Raw genomic sequence first — 25,152 nt, forward strand, 5'->3', positions numbered from 1 at the left:
TTGTAAATATGTGTTAGCATAGGAAAGCAGAATGGATAGTGAGCCAGCCAACAGGAGGAACTTGAGGAGCTCTCAAGAGATGCAAATGCTTGTATCTGGTGCAACGCAGAGGAATACAAAGTCTCGTAACATGCTGCAGAGAGTCACCCTAGCTAGCACTGGGACCAAAAGCAGTCTAGCCACAGCAGCATGAAACATTTTTGGGATTCATTTAATCCGGTTTAAAGTATAAAGGCACAGCACTACAGAGGAGAGTTAAAATAGGCTAACATAGCCTATTTGCAGCCCTCTTCTAGAGCTAATATATATATGCCTAAGCCCGTAGCAGTGAGTGACAGAGAAATACCACCACCTTTTAGTACATCCCAACATCCCCCTGCTTCTTTCAATGCTCCCCTCCCCACTCCTTGTTTTGCCTCTAACTCTTCTTGTGCCCTCTTCAGCCCAGCACAAGCAGGAGCTGGTCCTGATGCAGCATCCACCAGCGTGAGCTGGGAGAGAGTGAGTTTTCATTTTCAGGATGATGAAGGGCTCAGCTCAGGGGTTTCAGAACATGTGGTTTACATTATGATTTCCAAGAGGTATTTGTACATGCAAACACTACCATCTGCTGTAAGGAATACTTTGCATTTTTAAAAGGTTAATTCCATTCCAAACCTACTGCTTGAATTGGTAGCAGACCCCACTCTCATTTGCTTACTGTATTTAGTGTCACAACACACAGCCAGACTGCAAGCCATGTCTTCACACAGGAAGACTGTTTAGTGCTTACAATTGGCACAGGGTTTCTCCAGATCCTCACTGAAATAACTTTTCTCTTCATTGATGAATAAAAGCTGTTCTAAATTACAGCCTGTTGTTACATTTGGGATCAGACAATGGGCCTCTTGCTGACCTGAGGTGAGTGTTCAGCCTGTAATGAATAATTTGATGCATTTTCTTTCTTTCTCCCTCCCCTTTTGAGATCTGTCTCAAACAGGCTGCAGTTCTCAAAATTCCTGTGGTTTGAAACTCCTTTTAATTGTGTTTTGCTCCCAGCAATTCACCAGGAGAACTCGATACTGAACTGCAAGCTGCTTTGGTTGGGCACGAAAATCTGTGCTATGTCTTACTTTTTTCATCAGATTAGTGCAGGAACCTATGACTGCAAACAAGAAAGCTGTATTTGGGAGCTAACAATCTGGGTGATCATCCCTGCTAGTAAGCTAAATGAACAGAAGAGTTAAGAACTGTGAACTAAGAAAAGGAAGAAATCATCTGGTTTTGTTTTTCTCAGTGTGTTGTAGGGGTTTTACTTTCAGCCACGCTGAAGAGTTCGGCCATTTACCCAAACCTCTACCAGCAGAGGGATTTGGACAGAAATGGCCTGTTTCAGTTTCAATGGTTTTTCAGTTCCACCAAATTACCAAGCATGTAGATTTTTATCAGTCTGGTACTCTATTATATTTTATTGGATTGAGACCCCCCCCCCCAGAATACAAATCCTTAAACTCCGGAGAACACAGAATTAAAGTTCCACACGTAAGGTCTGATTACGCAGATGACTCTCATCATTGCTGTCAGACCAAGTCCTCCCAGCAGTCCAGAGCTTTTATTTTACCCAGTTTGACACATATGCCCGCCTGCAGTGCCTTGTTTTCCTTGTTTCTCCCAAAGGAGAGAATAAGTTTTGGCTTTATAGTATCAGTTCAGATTTTACCAGAGATGTCCTGGCATTTCCTCTCCCTGCAGTCCACAACTTTGTGCTCTGAAGCACAAAGACAAGTAGGTTTGCCTTTGCAGTGTGCTGTATGTGGTACAGGAGAGCAGCATATCATTTTCATTCTATTGATAGAATAAGAGCAATCCACTACTGCAGCATCAATGGACACCATTGACATAGTGTTTTCTATAAGGGGAGGTAGTCACTTCATAGAAAGCCTCTTTAGGGCAGATTTAGATTCATGTCAGTTGTCATGAAACATGATGACAAATGTAAGAAATTCAAGACAGCTTGTGCTTTCAGACATGTCTTTTGGACAAGCAGGTCAGCAATTAATGCAAAACCATTATGACTTTCAGTGCATGTGAGATGTTTGTGGTTGGTATCTCTAACCACACTGCAGCTGGAACAGGCTGAGACTTCCAAGAGTGTCAGCCTGGACAGGAAAACAATCTGCAGCATGCCCCATTGGACAGGGCGAAGACATCTGCCCTGCCCGCTCAAGCATGAAGCTGGCTAACCTAAAAGAACAGGGTGAAATCCTGAGCCCACTGAAGTTAATGGGCCATTGATTTAAATGGGCTCAGGCCTTTACTTCTTAAGTCATGCTCATGCACAGTTTTAATTCATATTCCCTGACTTAATGCTGTTTCTAGCTACCATGCCCTTGATTAGAAACAACCATGTAAAGCTAAGAGCTATCACAGATGAACTGTGACCCCAGAAACAGCAGGAGAGTGAAGGGTCCAGGACCAGCACTGTGCTTCTAGAAATTGGCAAAGGGAACCCAGAGACCTGACCCCAAAAGCGTACCCATTAACAAAAGGTAGGAGTAGCAAATATCCCTAGAAAAGCCTCATCTTTCCCAGGGGCACAGTGTGGTCTTCAACATTTGTGGTAGAGATCCATACTGACAGTTCTGTTTGTTTCCTTTTTAACCTCTGAGTATTTAGAAGAATGATCTTACCTGGAGATTGCTGACCAGATCCTGACCAGAATTATAAGCCTGAAAGCCCAGAGATGTCAATCTGCAGGATTCTTTGACGTTGTCCTGTTAGTCCAAAGTCCTGAGAACAGCAGGAAATCTAACAGCAAGAGGCAATACCTGTGCTCCCAGCCCTTCTTTCAGTGGTAAGTGCTGCCCTCCAAGCTTACTTCAAGCCTTGCCCACTCTGAAGCTTCCTGCTGTCCCCTCTCTAAACTTCTACCTTCTACGGCTGTGCAACTCAGTGGTCCAAGCCGCCCCAGACTGAAGCCAGCAAAGCCTCCCCTGCCCACACACAACCTGCATGTCCCCTTCACTGGGCAGCACAGTGCATCTCTTCAAGCTCTCTGGTCACATATGAACATAAATGTTTGTCAGAAGTGTTAAATTTTGCAACAATTCCAACCAAAGCACAGTGGTGGGAAGAAGATTCCTGCTCTCTTCTGCACCTGCTCTGCTGGGTCACTTTGATCTGACCACTGCTGTCCAGACACTAGGCTTTTTGCAAGACTTGGTTGGAAGCTGTATTAGCAAAGCTCACAGTCTGAACCTGTTTCTGCTGTAGATCTATTTCCCTTTGTAACAATGGTCAGAGCTAACTGTGTCTTCAAAGAAGATATGGGAAGAAGGTGTGGAATCTGATCTATGGTTTTGCAGGAGGAGCAGGAGTCAGCACAGCCAAGCAGCTCCAGGAGGTCCCACTCCGCCTTTCCAGACTGTTGTGGGACTCCAGGCACCCTACCAACACCATGCACGCTGTGGGCCTGCAGCCCTTAACTCTGGATGCTCCTAAAAGGGTAAGTGAATCACTTGAAAATATTCCATTTATACACAAAGCAAGAAAGACACTTTAAAAACTCCACTTAAAAAGCCTTCCACTTAAAAAACTCCCCTCCTCAGCTCTTCTGCATCCATCTCAGAGCAGTGCCGGCCCAAGGGGAGGGTCCAGCACCGTATCCTGTTTCCCTCAGGAGATAAAGTGTGTTTTATACAAGATCTATGTGCAGCAGAGAATTTTACTTTATATCAGAGATCAGTTTCTGGTTGCTTTTCTAGAGAAGGACCATTACAGTCTATCTGTACAGTTCCTGTAATAGAAAACACTACTTTCTTCAGCAATACTGTGAGAGAAGGCAGGTGAAGCTGAAGGAAAATCCCCTAAGCTTCCTCTCTGTGCCCAATTTCCTGGCTGGTTTTAGGGACAGGTAGTTTTTGCTAATGAGACTTTCCATTATAAAGTTTCCATTGCTTTGGAAAATATTAACTTTGCTGAGTAGATCAAACAGCTCCTGCAGTTACAGTTAGAATATCCTAAAGATTTAGTTCCCAGTAATAACAGGGCTAAACCACAGCACCGCCAGAGGCAAAAACTATATTATTTGAAATGAAACTTCTCATAAATATCCAGCTATGAAGTCATTTTATATCAGCTGCTCTTATATAAACTGGACAAGGCAAACTGTCCTATCCATCAACATTAAAGTTGCCAAGAAAAATTACTCTATATTCATTGTCTGCAAGTTTCCCAGATCTCCCTCCCTCTCTCTTAGGCTTTTCCAGGGAACACTGGGGTTTGCTCTGTTTAAGAACTTTGCTGATACGTGCAACTCATAACAGCATCAGTGTCATCTTCAGGCTTAAGCCTACTCTTGTCACCACTCCTCTGCTGCAAAATGGATGGACAGATACACACAAACACACCTGACTCTTTAGCCACAGGCCAGAGCTAACATTACTTTTCAGTCTTTGCTAAGTGGAAGCACCTCAAAACACTGGCAGAGCTAGAACTATGCTGGTTTGGGGTTGGTTGGTTGGGTTTTTTCTTCCAGCCCCTCTCCAGATGCTTAGAGCACGTTTGTTGCAGGTCTGTAATAAGGACCAGGCCAGCCTTCAAACATACTGCTGAAAGTTGCACCCAGGAAGGCTTGAGCATAGCAAGAGGCACACATGGGCTCTCTCACACTCACACCATCCACCCCTTGGTGGCATGGGTGAGTGTCACCCACAACCCCAGGACAGGCTGGGGATCTCAGGGCCTTACCTATATGTTCCAGCCCTTTCTGCTCTGTTAAATTGAAGAGGCTGCTGCACTAGAACACGACACCTGAAAATGAGACCTGTGGTCTGTGCAGAACATGGGGATGCATTAGTGCTCTCTAAGGCAGAAAGGGGACAAACCTTCATGCCCCTCCTCCCTCGAGAGGAAGGAGAATGATGCTGGCTACTGCTCCTATATTGCACTTGTGATTAAAGTGCATACAGAAAGGTTCAAATGAGCAGCTAAGGTTTCACAGGCTGGAAATGTGGTCAAGACACAGGTGGGAAATGCCCCCATGACACCTTCTGTGCAAGTCTCTCCATAGTAAGTCTCACTTCTCAAAAGAATAGCTTCAGAGAAATGTCTGATTACCTACTGCTGATTCCCTAAATGTTTCTAGTATTATCCTCCTATTATGGAACAGGAGGCTTGAGTGTTTCTGGATAAAACTACAAAACTTTCAGAAACTGGGTCTACTTAAAGGATAGCAGAGACCTGAAGGAGGCTTGAAGTGAACCCTTCAAATATTTGAGCCCTTGGAAGGAAACACCAGCTTGTGAAAAGTGATTTCCAGACTTACTTGAGTAAAAAGGAATCAGCAAGTGTATATTAAATAAAACCCAAGCATTTAGTACTAGAACAGCGCTAGCCTTGCAAGTTAAAATTTGAGCGCCTACAGTCACCAAGAGCGATGCTGGACTGTGACACAGGAGGAATCTATAGTCAGTCACTGCTGGAGACAGATCCAGGCTGAGTCACCAGAAGCCTCGCCAAAGCCTTACATGAGAACAGTCAACTTGCAGGAGACACATTAAATTTCCCTTCTTCCCCCCCCCCCGCTCCTTTAGTAAATTACATGTAAAACCATAAAAAAGGGTTAATGATCCTACATTTTCACTTTAGAAAGAAAATAATTAAAATATATTATTAAAATATGCAAAATTTATAATTTAATTATACAATTACAGAGCCTTCTAGTCTAACAGCCCCACTGTATTTTGCGTATCAGTGATCAATTGCTTTCTTAAAGCTCACAGCAGAATCATTTACTTGATGCTGGAGAATAAGTTAATTACGAATCTCCTGCCTTTGAATAATGGATTTAATAATCATGTTACAGTAGAATTAACTTATACGTCACGCGCTTGCAGCACTAATGATGAGGGTCATGAAAGCAATGTGTCAGCAAATAGGATGGGCACCAGCAAAGGCACAGTATGTATATGCCAGGACACCCCATGCCTGCATTGCTGCTGGTCAGCAGTTCGGTTAAGAACCTGCAAGTGGCATCCAACCATTTTTGCATCATCTCTCATTAAGCTCCATCATTTGTCACTTACTTCTCCAGAATCAAATACTGTTTTCAGGGGAGCTGAGCACTTCAAATGAAGCTCAATTCTGGATACTGTGTGGACAATGTTATCCTAGGAGATTGGTTCAGTATCAGGTAATGCACATACCCAGCAGGCACAGCCACCTGTAGTCTGTGATTGCCCAGTATAACAGACCAAACATTAACTTTCTTTAATGCATCCTTTGTGCACGTAATACAACTATAAAGTTTCTTGGATGGAAACATGTTGAGTCAGAAAAGATTTGCTCTCTCTAAAGGGACCTCAAGAATAGGTACTCAAGACACAGAGCACTGTAGTTTCCAACCTTTACCTGTTCAAGGAGAGGCACCATTGCAGGACAGAGAAGGTAGAAGGGACATCTCAAAGTTTTTTGTGGTCTGCCATTATTCCTCACAGGGCTCCTGTGTGTGTCTGTGTAAGAACCACATCTGCAAGTCTGGCAGGAGCCAGATTCAGAAGCCTTCACTTAAATCTCATACTGACACAAATAAGAACAGAATGAAGAGCTGAACCACATTTTGTCTGAAAGAGCAGTACCTCAGGAATCACTAGCAATGGGATTTCAAATTGCATCAGCCAGGTACCTTACTTATTACCATGCAAAGTAAAGTAATGCAATACAAGTCAGCAGCTTAGCATAACACTGGGCCCCAAGAAGGAGGCAGGAAATGAACAGGAATACAATTTCCTTAACAATTCACTTACAGGAATTATTCTGCAAAACACTACCCATGTCCTGGTGAAAGATGCAGTCTGAGGGTACAAAAGTGCTGGACCATATTGCCATGTCCCCACCACTGCCCATCACCCAACTTAGGTACCAGTTCTTTCACAGGATGGTGACAGAACTCTTTGTGCTGATCATGCCATATGGAAATATCCAGAAAAAGCCAAAGAAATTGCTGCATGACCAATACCCTGCCTGCTAAGACTGAAGGCATACTGATGCTATTCAACCCGCCTGTTAGAGAAATTATTCACCAAAATGTTATTTCACAGGTGAAGGTAAAAAGCTCCCCTCATGCACTGCACCCCGTCTTTGAGGTGTGGTGGAGGTTTCATCTGCACTGCTCCTCAGCTCTCCAGGCAGCTTTTGGGGCATGGTGTGTGAAAAGCAGACAGTGCTTTGGTGCCCGTCTTGCAGCTCAACCACTGATGCTAATATTACCACTGCTGCTTGTGTATGGTTCTGGGAGATATTTAGGGTTAAGATAATTCAAGATCTGTGATTCCTGCCAAACCCACCAAAGCATGCTTCAGGTGTTAGAGGCATACAGCAATAATGTGTGTTTTAGTACTGAACCAGACAGGACTATGCCCTTAGATCTGTGGCTTTAAACCCAGCAGCTCATCCTGCTCTATTTCATTGCTCCCACTTTATCCCCTTGCTCTGACCCTGCCACACATCCATCCGGTGTGGAGAAGTACAGCAATGCTCTTCTCAGCTTGTCACAGACTGGCTTGCTAATTTTAGCTAGCTATCAGCCATTTCTCCATGTCATACCACAGGGCATTAACCTCTCCCCACCCCAATTTGTTCCAGGTGAGTTCAGGAATCAGTAGCCAAATATCCTCTAGCTGCAGACTGCCTACTAAAGGGCAGCTGTTCAGATGAGACCACTGGCATAATTTAGAGGCTGAACCCACCAGGAACTCATATTACATTAGTCAGGTAAGTGCCAGAAATGCTTTCTAGGATTTTTATGATGGGTTTCCTCAGGACACAGAAGGTACTTCCTTGTATACTTCTGGTTTACAACCCTCAGATCACAATTCCTAGAAGACAACAGGCAAAACTCAGCCTTATAGGGGCAGTGGCATCCTGCAGCCTCCCCCTTGCTTTGGCTCCACTTTGCACACATGGTTTCACCACTATGGTTGTTTTTTACTTTATATGAGCCTTAACCTTTTCCTATAGATATTCATCCCCCACAACTGTAGTAACAGGACAAGGGGTAAGGGGTTAAAACTTAAAAAGGGGAAGTTTAGACTGGATATAAGGAAGAAGTTCTTTACTGTTAGGGTGGTGAGGCACTGGAATGGGTTGCCCAGGGAAGCTGTGAATGCTCCATCCCTGACAGAGTTTAAGTCCAGGCTGGACAGAGACTTAGGTGACATGGTTTAGTGTGAGGTGTCCCTGCCCATGGCAGGGGGGTTGGAACTGGATGATCTTAAGGTCCTTTGCAACCCAAACCATTCCTTGATTCTATAAAACAGACAGTGATGAGTAAACACTATAATGCAAAACTAAACATCCAATTAGAATTTGGTGAGGAAGTGTGAAATGTAACATATTCACCAGAATAAGAAAGTGGGACAAAAAAAAATCAATTTCCCATTAAATTCTGTGGTTACTTCTTTTTTTTCTAACTCTCAATGTTAAAAGCATCCGTTACACACATAATTTACTCCTTTGCAGTCTGATTCTGTGTTTAAAGCAAGAACATGCACTACGAAATATGAATTAGCCCAGCTATCACACAGTGATAAGCAGTGCCCTATAGGTCTCTTCAAGCTGGCCTTGAGAAGTGTTCCACCCATGCAGGCCAGGGGGAAATTGCATTATATGCAGTAGTCTGGGAGAAAGAACTGATTTGGAAGCAGCCTGCTACTTCACTCCAAGCAAGAGGTGATCTCAACTGGTGCAAAAGGCATGAAGCTGAACTTCTGCATATCCATGGAAAAGCCATGGACAAGCCATGGATCTGTCTGGGATGGAAGGTAAACTTCCCTCCCAAAAGATTTCCCTCTGTGGATGTGTCCATAGGATGTAAGGCTGGTGCAACAAAATGCATCCTTCATTGAGCTTTTGTAAGGAGCTAAGCACCGTGAATCTTCCCTTGTGGAAGATTTCAGGACAAGCAGGCACAAGCACGATTTCTCTTTCATCTTATTAATAGTGTCTTAGTCTTACGTGTGTATCTTGAAAATGTGATGTACGCAGAGTTATTTTAAGCTACCACACAGAGATGTTCCATTTGTAGGGAGTGGTCATCTTTGACACATGACATTGGCCCATATTTGCAGGTCTCCAAGTCCACTATGCATCACTTTTACCTCCAAGGCAGCAAGATGCATCTCTGCTTAGCTGTACCTGAACACTGGAAACAGCAGCCGATGGTCTACAGAGTAGAACTCTTGTTGGCAGTGAAAGGGAGGGGAGTTTACAAAGAAAAGTGCAACACCTGGTGAGAAATGACCCTGCAAATGCATCTCCCTGAACCGGTAGAAATTTATGCACAGAAAAAGGGGGGGGGAAGATCTCAGAGTTACCTCTTTCATCCTCCTTCCTAATTCACAGCGTAAGCACGTCTTAGGAAATGAAGGCAGAAAAGTGCTCTGAAAAGATGAGTGATGTGTCTAATTCTCCAGCAAACCCCCCTTCTGAGGTGCCCGAAGATGCTGCAGCAGCTGGCTCACCCTTTATCTATGTTCTAAACCTTTTGCACTTAGTTCTTAGAGCCAAGTGTGGACCACGTTACTCTGGGTTGCAAACCAGACACCCATAAACACTGAAAAGAAACTAAATGTAGAGAGAATGATGGATTCTGCCATGGGTCTGATCATCTCTCATCTTAAATCCAAGAGTTTAAAGTCAATTCCAGCTGTCTTGGATTGTCCCTTGCTTATAAAGAGCCTGTAAGTAAATTGTTAATTCAGAAACCCCAGCTGTGATCATTAATGGATGAAATCTGGTGTTAAACCTTGCTCCGTTCTCAAAAACATAGGGTCTTATCAAGGCTACAGCTATCTTTGGTCCTACTGTGTGCATCTTTTTCTGACTTTTTCAGCTGAGAGGGGACAAGCTCATAGCAGTTCATTTCTTCATTTTACACTAATTTACCCCGTTCCCCTTTCTACAATAGCTGCAATATAGCTGCTGGTTCAATAGAGCAATGTTTTGCAAATTTGGCTCAAGGAGACACTGAGCAAACAGCTTTTCAGAGAGCTTCAACTCAGCTGTCAGAAGGGGCAGTTTGGTTTCTGTGCAAGCAATAGTCACATTCCAAACTGCATTAGAGAAAAGCCGGTGGGTTTGCATGCATTTTTGTTACCAGTTCAGACTAGGAATCTGATGCTAATTTCTTCTTAGAGCCTGTGTTTGCAGTAGAATTTGTATTCTAAAACAAAAGGATTGTACTGTTTTTCTCTCACTAGCTTGCTCTCTTTTTCCTTTTTCTTTTTTTTTTTTCTGCCCCTGGCTTTACTCCAAGGATCTTTTCTGCTCGATCGTTACATTCTGAAGATGAAGCACCCAATGGTTACAGCAGTGCTGGTAGTGCTGGTGCAGGTTTCTCAGAGTTTCCCTGCTTTGTACCACCGAGGCTGGTGGAGACTGTTAAGGGAAGCAGATAGTTGTGGAAAATGCAATTTGGCACTTTGCTCTGAGCCTAAAGACTGTCCAGCTGGGACTGTATTGGACCGTTGCGGCTGCTGTCCTGAGTGTGGGAATGTGGAAGGTCAGATCTGCGACCTGGACCAGGGCAATCATTTTTATGGGCAATGTGGGGACAACCTCGAGTGCAGGTTGGATGCTGATGAAGCAAGGTTTGGGGAAGTCCCTGAACCTCAGTGTGTGTGCAAGTCTCAAGAAAGCATCTGTGGACCTGAAGGGAAAACCTACGAGAACATATGTCAATTCAACAAGGCTTATGCTACAAAAAGAAATATCAGCATGAAACACAAAGGGCCATGTGAATCAGGTAATACGTACAGAGGCACTTCTAAACCGAAAAATGATCTTGTTCTTATTTTCAAACATGTAATAGATGCTCTAGTCTAACTTTCTTAAACTAATTCTGCTTTTTTCTTATCATTGTTTTGTTATAATACTACTTTGTGTTAGGCATTTACTTTGTGGTTCAGCAGCTGGTAATTTTGTATGTTACTAGACTCTGTATTAGACTAGTGGATTAAATCACATGGTGACTACTAAGCCACAGATCTGCAGACTAGTTCTGCTCTGAATAAGCAGAATATGAGGTATTTTCTACAAGAATGTGTAGTTGGGAAGAGGTAAGCTTGCAGGATAGTCTGGGAGGACTGGACAAATAACTATATGAGGACTGACCTTATATTGAAGTGGTGAGAGCAAGGCATACCTTATTCATATATATATATATATATATATATATATATATACATACACATACATGTACATGTATGTATGTGTTTATATATATATGTGTATGCAGAGTGTATCCACCTGTGTGTATATATGATTAGCAGTGTAGAGACAATAGAAGATGAGGCTTAATTAACAGGTCTTTTGCTCTTGCAAAGAAGTCCAAGATAACAGAGTTTTGGAATCATTGTAAAATCTAGCTAACCCATGAAACAGAAATCTAAATATTAGAACAAAATCAAACTGAAACTATTTCCCTAAATACATGCACAGAGCATGAACAGCTGTCTGTGATGATTTTTAGTGGAAGGATTCTTAGCAGGGTTGTACTGGGGAATCCTGTCTCTTGCTCATAAACTGTTCTTGTTCTTCACATTATTACAAGTCTTTACTCCTGAGTACCTTTCACCTAAGTCACATGAATATAAAATGAAAAAGTGAACAGGCTTTTGTTTTCTGAATGAGAAATTATTCTTTTTTAACAAGTTAATGGGATATTTTCTGAAATCATAGAATCATAGAATAGACATGACATAGAAATGAAGTAGGAGAGGTCTCAGTTATGGGAATCTAAAATTGGGTCACAAATGGGTCACAGTTATGGGAATCTAAAATTGCATTTCTGGCAAAGGTCCACATATGAGAGCAAGTTGGGTATGTTTTACCCACTCCTCACTAGCTATCTGTTGCCTCCAATTTAGACTGTATGCTGTGTTTTGATATTGAATGAACACTGGATATTGAATGCTTAAAAGGAAAAGTGATGAACAGCTAATACCAGATTTCTTTCCTCTTTCTCATGTTGCAAGAGGACAATACAATAAAGAATCAGGAATCAATACAATAAAGAATTTGACATTAGGATATTAAGTTGGGAAATGAGGCTTGTCAGTAAAGAGACATTCAGAAAACCCAATGCATACCAGCCCACAATATGACTGAAAGCCTGTTAGCTCTCTCACAGGTGTTCTTCTTCGGGGTTAGACCAACACTAGTTCTTGTGGTATAACCCTTTCAGGCAGATTTCACTTAGAAGGGCCGCTCTACAGCAAGTAATGGTAACTCTGCAGCAGAGGCAGCTGTTCAGGCTTACAGGCTTAAAGCAATGCTCTGCTTTAATTAATTAAAGAGAACTGCCCATGTATAAAAATCTTTAATTTGGAAGTACTGCCAGTTTTAATTGCTGATGTTGTCATCCACCGGGCCTTGCAGTCACCCCTGAGGTGAATAACACTGCATGTAGAGCTGCTTTGCATGCAGGAATCACTCCCAAGGCTTTCCCACTGCCTCCCTGGCTTCCCAGAAAGGCTGGACTCTCTCACCAGGAATGCAGAGAAATTTCCTAGGTTGGCTCATCTTACTGAACTGCTCAGAAGCCTGGTTGGAAGTTCATAGCCATGTCAGTGCTGTGCAGAGTTCAGTTAAAGAAAAATGGGGGCTCGTCTCTTTGGCTCCTGCCAAGGTCAGTGTCTGTGCCCTGCTGCAGCAGAGCGCTGAGGTGACTGCTGGGCTCGCCGGGGAAAGGAGGGGATAAGCACAACTGTTAACTTCTCTGAGCAGCAGCTGATCAGCAGCAGCTGATCAAAGCAGCAGATTCTCTTTTAGACCCTGCAAGAAGTCTGGGTCTTTTAGCAAGCAGCACGATATACAGGGGCTACCACGGGGCTCCTCTGAGAGTCTACCAGTAAGTCCCCTCTTTGGCAAGGCAGCTGTCTGAAGCAGCACAGTAGGCATGTGAAGGTGCTCCCTGATTTAGGCTGCTTTTTCACGCCTGCAACTGATGACAAAAGGCAACAGGGAGTCTGGCTCCAAGAGCAGCAGCCTCGCTGCGGCACTCGCTTTCCGCTGACTCCAATTTGCATGAGAAACAAACACTGAACACTGGGGGGTTTCGGTACCAAGCTATAAATACAACCTTCACTCAACTCAAAGAACTTTGTTTTGTTATTTCTCCTTCAAAGCATCTGCTGTTTCCTATTGATGCCAAATGGATTAATTGTATGCAGCAAGCAATGAATAAATAGATAACAACAAACTCCTTTCATCACAAGAGTATAGCCTTTTCTCTTCAGTGCATCACCAGAAAACGGAGAAGAAGAAGGCCCAGCTCCCCAAAACAACAGTGGAAAAGCCTTTCTTTTCCTGAAAGCTAATTTTGATCAGTTTATCTAATAATTTACCAAGGCTACCAAGTACATTAATTATATGTAGATTCTCCACACTTAATTCATCCCCATTCACATTCAAACCTCTCTTGCTGATGATTTAATGATGTAACAGAACAATCTAGAAGTGATTCTCTGTATTTAGCTATGTCACATAGATTATTTTAAATGTAAATTTTGGATTAAAAAACAAATAAGCCATGGAATTTTCTGCCATTTTCATCAAATCAGACCTAGATTAGAAAAAATTAGTTAAGGCAAAAATAAATATCTAATTCATCAGTTTGGGGTAATACTGGGTTAATGTTGTTTGTGAAAGGTGAAGCAGTATTTTGACATTTTCTGGCTTCTGGTCTATTTCTTCTATAATACATGAGGATAATTCACAATGGGGACTGTAAAAGGAAAGGAGCAACTACTGCACATATACTCCAGGAATCAAAATGACATGTTATTATAACAGTAAAGATCTGTTTCTAAAGACACAGTTATGCAAAAAAAGTGCACACAGATACACATGGCAGAATTTAGCTGAACACAAAATCTGAACCACACAAACCCAAAGTTTGGGAATTTGTGTTAAAGTGATATCTTGTTACTTCAATTTTCTTCTGTAAAATAGAACAAAATGGTGGCTTGAGATGTATATTATTTTATTTCTGGATGCACTTCAAATTTGAGTCTGTAATGCAGGTATTTATTGAACGTTCAGATTCAGAAAAGGCAGTTTGGTTATTCCTACTTGCTATGAGTTTGAACTCACATGTTGCCAGTCCTGGTCAGCCACACTCCAGCAAAGCCTTAACTACCCCTATAGAAGTGCCCAGCTGTGTGGAACTGAGCATACTACCTCAGCATTCCAAGCTGTCACAGTATTCTCCTTACAGTTAATGGAAGATGTATTTCCAGTGTGGAATTCATCTTCATGTATGGTAGACAGTGCTGGATAAATTCCTCCTAGTGGAAAAGCTATAATGAATCTGTAATTGAGACCCTTAATTCTCTAGGCTAAGGGTACATTTACACTGCATGGTAAAGCCAGAGCTCTCACCCTTGCAGAGCTGAGCTATGTCTGTGGACACTCCCGTAAGTAGGACAGATCTTGGCAACACTTCAGTGTTGTTGGTGTATGCACAAGACACTTGTGTTAGCACCACAACAAAACCACCAGTCAGGCAGCATCTGTCTATTTAAAGAGGTTTTCCTGCTGTCCCTCTACAGCAGTAATTTAAAGAACTCATGTGAGTCAACACAGACATTTGGTTTCTATTTTACACTTAACTTTAAGCTTAACTACAACACACATATGACTAAAAGAAACATGGCTGCTTTGAGTTTTAATATTTCAAATTATATTTTAATATCAGACCATATGTGGTAAGTTCATAGGTAAAAAATTCTCAACCAAAATATTCAGTTAATGCTGATCTGAAGACAAGATTTTTGAAACAATATACAGTTCTCATGAAAGAATGAGCACTTAAGGGTTTAAGTATCCTAGCCTGAGAGCCTTACTTTACTTTTCCTGTTTAATGTGTCATTCATCAATGGGGAATTATTTTGCTGTATAATTTGTTTGCAATCAATTTTACTCAGGATGCATCTGACATTTTCTGCAGATATAAATTCTGAAAAACTGACAAATGCATTAGAAACTTTGCTCAAATACCTGGAATAGGCTGTTGCTATTTCAAATGGTGAACCATAAATGCTGTACATACTGATTCAAATCTTGCAAGTAAAAATATATTTACCATAAATTTCTACTTCCAAGCATCTGGGATCTGTACAAAAATCAAAGCAATAATTAAACACAAATCTAATGGCCCAGAAAACATATAAATTTTTAAACACTGGTATGGAGATAGAAAGAAAAGAGACTTTAGAAGGAAAAACACTTCTTGCTGAGGACGAATAGGTCAGCAAAAAAAAAAAGCAGAGATCTCCAAAACAGGAGAGGTGTGATAACAGTAACTGTTATTTTTCTCTCTTCTCCTCAATATCATAGTCTCCTGTTAACATTTAGTATATTCACACATGCTTACAGAGGGATGTGTAAATGATGTATGAATGCATCAGGTGATAGTTTATTTTTCCTGTCTTCAAATCCCTGGACTGGCTCCCTCTCGTGGTTAACGTCAGCTTTTTCTTTCGGAAAAAGGATCATACAGAGGCAAAAACCAAATCGGTGGAGGGGGTGAGGGTAAGAGAACAGGAAACAAGTAAGTGGAAATCTAATTATTGTAATAAACATAACATAAAACCTTACAAAATAAACGGATTTCAATCCCTTTTATTCCTTGTCTCATAACAAGAACATCAGATGAAACCGATAGCAATTCTGGATAAATGTGGAATATATTTAATGCTGTTATTCTGTAACTTGTTGCAATGAGTCCCATGGGTAACAGAGGGGGACAAGATCTTAGCAAGCTCAAAGCAACGATGTAGTCAGTAAACACAGTCTGACAAACTAGCAATTGCACTATTTTCACTTTTAAGATAGCCAAAATGTAACAGAAATTCACAAGAATTATGTACAATGAAGTTACTCTGTGATGTCTGCTACAGAATTTCTTCGGCTTTCTTCTGAAGGTCTTGCTGAGTACTGGCTGCTTGACTGTGGAGCCTTGAGTCTAGTCCATGGTAACAGTTCACGGGACATAAATGAAACTTTTGATTTCTGCTTAAGTTTCACGATCATGTGCAAGGGGAAGGACAGACAGGTCCTTTGAGGGAGAGTTGTTGAAAACTCTGTTCACCTTTTAAGGGGACACAGGTATTCTGAGCTTTAAAAGCTGCTTGGAATCATGTGGCTCTTCATAAAGTGTGAGATGGCAAAAGGTAAACTGGTTTTATAACGTAAAGTAGGAATTAATGTTTGTATGCTTTTGTGTTTGTGTTGTCCTTTGCTCACTGTCTCCTAAAGCACTGTGCTGTTGGTTCCTTGCAGCTCCTGTTATTTCTATGCCACCTCAGGATGCCCAGAACTACACAGGAAATGATGTCATTTTCGGCTGTGAGGTGTCAGCCTATCCTATGCCACATCTTGAGTGGAAAAAAAAGGGGAATAAAATGTTCCTGCCAGGAGATGATACCCACCTCTCTGTACAGGTAAAACCTGACTTCTCCAGGTCATATGGTTTCGGACGAAGGAGTAGGGGGATGAGTGAATTCCTCCTGCAGAATACAGTAGTGCGGTAATGAACAGATTCGCAGTAGAGGTCCTGTGACTATGTAAAGAATTATGATTTCAGTCAATGCAAGGATCACTGCTTTAGCAGTCTAAGCAAAAGAAACAACAGACAGGGTCCTTCCTGATGAAGATTGTCCTGATGTAGGTATGACTCTGGAAAAACTGACTGAACATACAAAGGGAACCATTTAGGCTACTACCTAAAAGAAGGTGGGTGCATTCTGGAAAGGGTGGCAATAATTTTTCTACTCTTAATGCAGAAGCACAATTCTGCATAATTCTGCATAGTATCTAAACTCCTTTGCAAGATGCTGTTTCTGGGACCTGCCATTTCAGTTCAGTCCCTGAGACATTCAAAAAGAAAGCAAAAAAATTTGCTCATTTTATGGAGGATACTGTGTTTTAATCTAAGGGGAAAGAGTGGAATGACATTAGTACAGGCTTCAAGCAAACCTAGAAATAGCCTGAAAGTCTAAGCTAAAATTAAATAAATCAAAATGCTAATTCTTTTAAATGGAAATAACATTCTGGGGAGACAAGCTAACAACAACAGATGTACAAGCAGACTGCAGTAGGGCTGAAGCCGCACCTGCATGCTTCTCCAGCGGACAAAGAAGATGAACAGAGACTGTATGGAGAAATACATGGCAAATCTAGCTTTTTGCTTACACAGCCCAGGAGTGGTAAGATAAAATGGACATGGGGCACAACCTCAACAAAAAGGTAGCTAGCAAAAGCACAGAAAAAGCTAAGTAAATTACCAAAAGTACTAAGAGTCTAAGTTACTTAGAAATGTTTCCAGATGCAGCATGAACACAAGTGGGATCAGCAGACTTAAAATTGCTCAGAAGGAATGGTGCAAGGAGCCACATGCAAATGTTGTCCAGCTCAGAGGCTAAACTGAACCCTGTTAACTTAGTTCATGAATAGATTCACCACAAAAGCATCTCTGTTAACATGTGTTAATGGTTTTGTTTGGAAAAGAAATCCCCCCCCCCCCGCTTTAAGAGGCTTTAGCCCAAGCCAGTTGACAGTGATTGTCGTGAATTGTGAAAGCTTATGGTGTGTCATGTCAATCCATTAAAACCCCAATGCTGAGTGTCAGCTTGGTCAGGCCCCTTGGCCCTGAACAACTCACCCAGACCCACCTGCCACTCTCATGCTGAAAAGACTTACGAGCTTGAGAAGAGGCAGCAATGCTCTCAAGCAACAAGAAGTGCTGCTGGGACAAGAGACAGGAGGAACACTGGGAGTCCGTAGCATGGAGGAAACAGAAATGAGAGCACTGTGAAGGACAACGAAGTTTAATGAGCAGAGATGGGGAAGAGTGAACTCGGAGACACAGAGCAGTAAGTTAAAACATAGGGCAGCAGAACCAAGCAGAATGAAAACATGGCAGCAGTTACAAGTTTGGAATGATGTTTAATCCATCAACAGTTCCTTTGACAAATATCACGGTGTCTTCTAGCTACTTAATCTCAACTTTATTTTTTCCTCTTCTTAAAGGCAAGAGGTGGGCCTCAGAAATATGGTGTGACAGGCTGGCTGCAGATTCAAGGCCTCAAAAAATCAGATGAAGGTGTTTACATCTGCCACACCAAAAATAAGCATGGTGCCACATATGCCTCTGCAAGATTGAAAGTCATTGATGGTAATTATTTTGGGGTTTTGGATGTAAAGTATATAAGAATGCATACAAGCAGGCTGCAAAGGATGGGCTTGTCAGAATGCAAATGAAGGATATGAGAAATCACCTAAAGATGTCCATATTTTAATTTTTCTGTCCTTTTCTTCTACTTTATCACCTAATGGGTTAATAGTGTAATATTCTGCTGTGTATTACACCAGCTTCCAGAAATCAGCTGTGGACTGTAGCCATACAACTGAGACACATCCCACTCCACTCACCTTTATCCTACAGAATTCCTCTGATGTTAACAGGAACTCTCACCCAGAACAGCTGCTGTAGCTGGGGTAGTCTCTGAACCATGGCAACTCTGCTTAGCTCTTTATTTTTCAATATACTAGGAAAGAAACACCTGTTGCTCCTTAATGAGAGTGTTTGAAAAGATGTAAGAAACAGCTCTACTATCATTCTGCATCAGGCCTAGTCCTGCAGAGTAACACCCTTCTTCCTCTGAAGAGAACTGGGTTTCCTGGCAAATATGGAATAAAGATGCATTGTTTTATATTTGCCCCGTGATCTAGAGGAGTTTGTCACTGGTCTAGTTTGTCACTGGCCTTGTTTGTGCAAGTGGCTTTCAAACTTATTGGCTCTGGTTGTAAGTTCAGGTACATATGATCTGCAGATGACTGAAATCTCAGTTTACTAGTGTAGGGAATTAAGTATATTTTCAACATCTTAAAATGTGAATGATCTAGAAATTTGCTCCTATAAGCTTTGGGTCAAGCCATCAGTTAAAAACCCTCTCCTTTGAATAGATAATGAGGATTCAGAAACACTGAGCTTGCCATAGAGATCCAAACCCATCTTTCCTCTCTGTTCCTATGTACAACTAATTTAACCTGATTTAATTATGTCTTGCAGGCTCATCTCCTTCATTTGCATTTAATGCTGGCAGTAGAAGTGCAAGCTACAGCATTGAATATGGGGAGTATTATGACCATTCTGATGAGGAAGATGATGAAGAATACGAATCCGGGGACTATGAAAATTGAAACAACTCTGAATAACAGTTTTTTTATACATCTGCTGTCCAATACCTTTCATACTCTGTTACATCTACTAGTAGTCTCTGTGCCGTAAATGGCCCCACTGATAATACACATACTCACTTCTGTATCCACCTTCCTGAAATTCAACTTTGGCTGCAGTGTATCATGGTACTGACCAGAAATAAGAGCAATTGTAAACCCACACATTCAGACTGTTGAATAAAATCCTTAAACATGCACCTGTCTACAAAGTATACTGAATGGATCACATTTTATATTCATTTTTAAGACGTAAATTGTAATTTCTTTCAAGCCTTCTGTCTGGAAAAAATGTTCATAGTTAAAAAAAAAAAACAAACCAACAAAAAAAAAACACAAACCTTGTATCAATTCTTTTTTCTATAATGTATTTAGAAATATCAGAAGATTGTTCATGTGGCAACAAGCCTAAACGTGAAGGCTGCAAAACAGTCTTCAGTCTCCTTAGTCTATGTTTTATCCTAAGTTTCAGCAAGATTTTCCTTCTTATTTGAAATTTTCCATCATTAGTCTCATCAAGGGCAAGCTCTCTCTCTGTTGGGGGTTATTTTGTTTACTTTTAATAGATATATGAAGCAATGGCAGTCTAAAGCAACTGCATAGTTTTACTAGCAGTACTCACAAATACTCAGAAAAGGTCTCTTGTGCACTCAATCAGATGAGCATGCCTCTGGCTCTGAATTAATGTATGACAGAAGATTCTAAGTTATGAAAACCACTTTTGAGAGACAGTTATACCTACTGGTGTCCATTGGCTGAGGATGAATGAATAGCAGTAAATTACTGAATGGTGTTAATGCCTAAGGAATAAAAAGTTCAGGCATCTACATGCAAAGCCTCAGTATTTCCAGTCAGTCATCTTTATCCAATGGACAAAAATCTGTAGTCATTACCGGATGCACTGAAGTAATTTAAGTTAATGGTGTTAAGGAAGCTTTAAAGGTAACCCGACTGTATGCATATACCTACAGCATAGATTGTTTTAATGTATATACAGGGCATCACAAATTTTCTTTAACACGCTGGCTGGTTTGTGCTTTCTTGCAATTAGGCAGATTTTTCCTTTCAATTTGAGTTAGATAAAGAGATTGGCTATAGACTGTGTTTGCCGTGAGGTATTATTGATCTTTGTCCAAGTAGCAAACAAGCAAAGAAGAATCTATTTTTTTTCAGACTTCCTAGAGTATTGTCAACTCATGAGCAGAAAGTATGCCACTGTGTCACTGAAAAGATTCATTAGTTTCATTCGAAGTAAGAAATGGCTTCATATTTAACTACTGATTCTGCTGTTACGGGCTCTTCCTGCTCTTCTTAGTGATAGGCCTAGTAACTTTTTTTGCTTATCCACTGTGTATTAACTTGAACATAAAATTGTGTTAGTAAAAATCACTGAACTTTTTTAAGCGGTTTTTGGTTTTGTTTTGGTTGGTTGGTTTGTTTTTTTATGGAACTATTTAATCTGCAGACATACACCAGATCAACTGTAATCTGTATTGCAAATGAATTGATTAGATTACTAAACCAATCACTAAACTGTGGCAATATACACTGGCATAGGATAGTAAGTGGCACAGAAAAGAATTCTGAAATGATTAGCCATAGAAAAGAATTACAATTCTCCAGGCTTTTTTGCTATTGTTAATGTAAAATGAAAACCAGAAATAAAAGAATGTTTGAATGCGAAAGCTTATTATCAGAACCATACCACATGCCAGGCTGCGAGTGTTTGGATGATGAAGTACATCTACTTGGAAAAAGCTAAGCTAACTTTCCCAGAACAAAGGGTTCTAAATTAAATATACTGAATTTGTCTATGTATATTTTAATATATTTAATAATTTGTTGCAAATTATCAGCCATTTTTTATCAGTAAGAAAACTGCATTTTAGGAAAAATCCTGATGTGATGCAAAAAAAAAAAAAGGAAACAGATACCTTTATCATTGGCTAGTTCGTTTTAGAAATGGCTGGTTTTGTTTTTATGCTTTAATTGAGTCAGTTAAAATTTAAAAAGCATGGAGAAGGTTCAGCCCTATATAAGCAGTGTGGAAAATGAATGGACATAATTGTGAATGCACTGCCTGTAGCAACAGATCTATTCCCAAAGTAACAACAAATTCAAGAAGTTGGTTTTATTCCACCTACCAGAAATGAGCTGGAAACTGTATATGAATGCTGTGGGGAGGTCTCAGTAGTGCATCTTCTGAGGCAGACCTAAACCCCTTCCTTAATTCAGATTCCACTGAACTCAGCAAGAATTTTATTATTATCTTTCATGAAAGCAAGTCTGAATTTCACATCCTGCTGCTGTCTGTCTCACAAGCATTGTCACTGTGTCACTTCCCCCTCCTATGAAAAGATAAAGGAATTGTATGAAAGTTCCTAAATAAATTACAATTCTTAATGCAGCTTTGTCGTTTAGGCTAGGAGTCTGACAGTCTGGGGTAGTTTCACAATCTAACATTCTTACTTGTGTTAAATCCCAGGAGTTTTGTCAGGTATTAGTCTAGGAATCCATTAATTCTTTAGCCAGACCAATTTTTTTCCCAATTAAAATAATCAGTCTATGGTTGACAGAAATCACATGCAAAAATGCAACTGCTCGTGTCTTGGAGATTAAAACGATTCAACTGATGATTAAGTAAGGTAGAGTCACATGGCTCCACTGTGCAGCTGAGCACACACCTGAGCAAGTGCTCCCTGCCTACCTCATGGGACAAGCTCTGTGCTCTCAATGTCTGTTTATGCTACCTGCCAACACTACCTGCAAACCCAGGGGGAACAGGTGTTTCTGCCCAGGAAGAAACACTGGCCCCAAGCAAGCTGGAAACCGGCTCATTGCTGCAGAAGCCACAAGCTCTCACTAGCACTTAGCAATGCATGTGCATCTCTCACGCTGAGCGTCCATAGATTAAACTTGGTTCTTAAACTATTTAACTTATTAACCTTATTTCTGCATGGTTTTGCATAGCTTAATGGCAATGGCCCATCACCTGGAGCAAGATTCATAGTCATTGCTAGAGCTGATGCTCTGCTCACAAGGTCAAGGTTTTTGAAGGATATGCAAGTTTCCTCTTTTTGTCCCATCTTAGCAAGCAGCTTCTGGCTCTCAGGGCAGTTTGTAATTGTATTGCATCTGAATGTCTCCCAAATTTTCCACATTATAATTTGTGGCTGACTTTTCTAACCTCTGAGTCACCATGCCATCCCCTGTTCCTCAGTCCTGGGAATTCCTCTGTTTCACTCTGTCTGCTTCCTTTAAAATCCTTTCTGTTCCCTTTCTTCTGTGTGTTACCACCAGTTCTTTTATTTTGCTCCTGCTGTTTTGTGACTATGGCTATAGATAAATTATTCTATTTCTTCACAGGATAATGGATGAAAAATGAGGCTAAGGCCCATGCCAGGGATGAGGCAGTCATTAGGGGACTGCGCAAGCCGAGCCAGCTTTTCAAGTACAATCCAACTGACTCTCAGAAGTGTCAGACACCAGTCACTTGTGAGGGCAAGAGAACAAGAAACTCCATTTAAAACCATTTTCCATTTTCATTTTGCTTCATTCTCCAATAATTACTTAAGGTATTTTGTGCAGTGATGCTGAACTCCAACTGTCGTAGTTCACATACAAAGAAATTACTCTTCCTGCCCTAATAAGACTGTCGTAACAGTTTCTCAACCCCACTTCTAAGAGGTGAATCCAGCTAGGAATATGTCCAATTCCCTTTTTTATTACAGGTGCAAAGCAGCTTCCATTTCCAGAGAAATTCTACCAGTTTGTGCCTCTTCTCTTGGGCTACCAGGCTTCACATGGGAATTTCTGCAGTGGTGCAGCAGGGAAACATAAATGATTTCACACAAACTGCTCAAGCCCTGTTATCACCTGCTAACCAGAATAAAAATGGCATGGACTTTCGATCACAGTTGAGAAGCTGGCTGCATTAAAACAGGTTTTCCCGTGCAGACACTTGTAGACATTGTTCAAGTTACTTTATGCCCTTAACTTGGAGGTTGACCTTTTTCTGCCTGGGATTTCCATGCTGTGCTTTCCTTACTTAGCCTGAATTATTCCTTGAACTCTAGAATGTCATAGATCCAACTCCGCCTTTGCAGTTCTTAACATGTAAAACATCTCTGTTAGTTTAACAGTGCTTGCTATCACAGACCCCACCTGTTACCTGTACCAGGGTTAGCAATATATGGGATTCACCTTTTCCAACTGGAAACTGACACAACTCTATTCTCCGAATCTAATTTTTTAGATCCTTTATAAGCACCTGTCAAGGAGGATTCCCCCCTTTCTGGACTAAGTGAGCAAACTGTCCCTTCAGACACAGCTGTCCCTTCAGACGTATCTCTGCTCATCACCTCTCAGCAACTGTGCTGTTTTCACTGAGGAACGCTTTCCTTTCGCTGTTGTCACCGTCCTAAATTCACTGGAACCCGCACATCCTGCAAAGCCACATACAGACTTATAGCAGCACTAAACTGGGGTAACCACTTAAAACCACACGTTCCCACTCAGGAGCCTCCTCTGCCTGGTGCTGCCACCAGGAGCTACGGAACACACTCCCACACTCCACCACATCCCCACGCCTCCGCGTAGGGCTGCGCGCACAAAATGGCGCCTCCCGCGTGAGGCGGCCCCTGGCCCCGGCCGGCCCCTGAGCCCGCCCCTGTGACAGCCCCGTCCCGTCCCGCCCCAACGGCCGCCCCCGGCGCGGTCCCGGCCAGCCCCTCGTCCCCGGCCGGCCCCGGCGCGGCTCGGTGCTTCCCCGTACCCTGGCCGGGCCCACCGCTGCTGGGGAAGATGGCGCTGCGCGTCCAGGTCAGAGCGGGGTCCGGTGGCACTTGGCGTGGCCGTAGGGGTGCGACGGGCCGTGGGGGGCCGGGGCAGCGGCGGGACTGCCGTGAGGGGGCGGTGGGAGAGCGGAGGGCGGGAAGTCCAGAGGTACGCGGTGAGGGGCGGAGGGCGGCGCTGGGGACCGCGGGTTGCGGGGGGGGTCAGCGCTCGCAGAGGGGCACAGGGTGCGCGGGAGCGACGGGCGGGTGAGGAGGCGAGCGGGAGCTGGCTGGTTGGCCGGAGTGCCGAGGCTAGGTCGGGCTGCTGAGGGCTGGGAGGCTGGTGGCAGGCTGCGGGGTAGTGCCGCGGAGCTTGCAGCGGTCGTGTCACCGTGCCCGTGGTGCGCGGGGCCGGGTCGTGGTGGCGGCGGCGGCGGTAGTGGCATGCGGGCTTTCGCTCTTCCCGCTGCATTAGCGAGTGTCGGCTGGGGACCCGCGCTGGGCTGCGGCTGCTCCCGCCCGTGTGAGGCAGCAGCACCTGCTCTCCCGCTGCCGCTTCTCCTGCGGGCGCTGGTGGGGCTCCCTGGGCAGCAGGGGCAGCCCCGCCAGGGCTCTGAGAGGAACATCAGCCACCGCAACTGTGCCTCAGCGCAGGAAGAAAAGGGGCGGGGGGGAAACGTCCCCAGAGGACACTTGCGGAGGTGTTAAGCGCTCCTCCGGAGTCCCCTGTGGTATCACTGGATTGGTGGCATCAGGCTTTGTCAGTGCTGGAGAGGCCATTTTAGGCATTTACTTAAATAGTTGGCGACCGGGCATGCTAGGTAAAAACACTACTAAAACATCTTTTGTTATCGCTCATACCCAAATGGCCTTTTTCTGTTTGTTTAGTTTTTATTTTTTTTCTCTCCTTTTAAGCAGTGGCATTTCAGCAGTTATGCCCATCCTGTTGCTCTTGCATAGAGCTGGTGGAACTTTGTTGATAGAACGTTTTCAGTCTGCAAACGCCAATTAAAATGTCTGTGGGAATTCGGCCGTGTCAGCAGAACTTTGATCAGGAACCTGACTGGTTTCCTGCCAGTTTGCTTGGCTCCGTGGC

At 42.6% G+C, this 25,152-nt stretch overlaps 2 protein-coding genes and 1 long non-coding RNA gene across 4 annotated transcripts in view; 2 read left to right on the forward strand and 1 right to left on the reverse strand.

The window, feature by feature from the left end:
* The first annotated feature begins 3,317 nt into the window (after positions 1–3,317).
* On the forward strand, positions 3,318–19,479 carry LOC134169022 (kazal-type serine protease inhibitor domain-containing protein 1-like). Its single transcript, XM_062629238.1, is given in 8 exon segments — positions 3,318–3,368; positions 3,370–3,417; positions 3,419–3,484; positions 7,624–7,752; positions 10,327–10,783; positions 16,324–16,484; positions 18,073–18,217; positions 19,115–19,479. Coding segments are annotated over 8 exon segments (1,173 nt in total). The 5' UTR covers positions 3,318–3,332; the 3' UTR covers positions 19,246–19,479.
* LOC134169023 (uncharacterized) lies at positions 5,428–6,991 on the reverse strand. The gene is made up of 3 exons (XR_009966727.1): positions 6,786–6,991; positions 6,391–6,491; positions 5,428–5,521 (listed from the first exon to the last, which is right to left on the reverse strand). It is a non-coding gene; the product is annotated as an uncharacterized LOC134169023 (long non-coding RNA).
* Positions 19,480–24,066: 4,587 nt separating the features above from the next.
* Positions 24,067–25,152, forward strand: part of RANBP17 (RAN binding protein 17) — a 156,301-nt gene continuing 155,215 nt past the window's right edge. For both annotated transcript variants that reach the window (XM_062629242.1, XM_062629243.1), the window contains exon 1: positions 24,067–24,102. In XM_062629242.1, the coding sequence (XP_062485226.1) occupies positions 24,085–24,102 (18 nt within the window). In that variant the 5' untranslated portion in view covers positions 24,067–24,084. The remainder of the gene's footprint in view (positions 24,103–25,152) is intronic.

Source organism: Pezoporus occidentalis, unplaced genomic scaffold (genome assembly GCF_034315485.1).
Source record: "Pezoporus occidentalis ecotype Australia unplaced genomic scaffold, CSIRO_AGI_Poc_V1 ctg33, whole genome shotgun sequence".
Classification (NCBI taxonomy): Eukaryota; Metazoa; Chordata; class Aves; order Psittaciformes; family Psittacidae; genus Pezoporus; species Pezoporus occidentalis.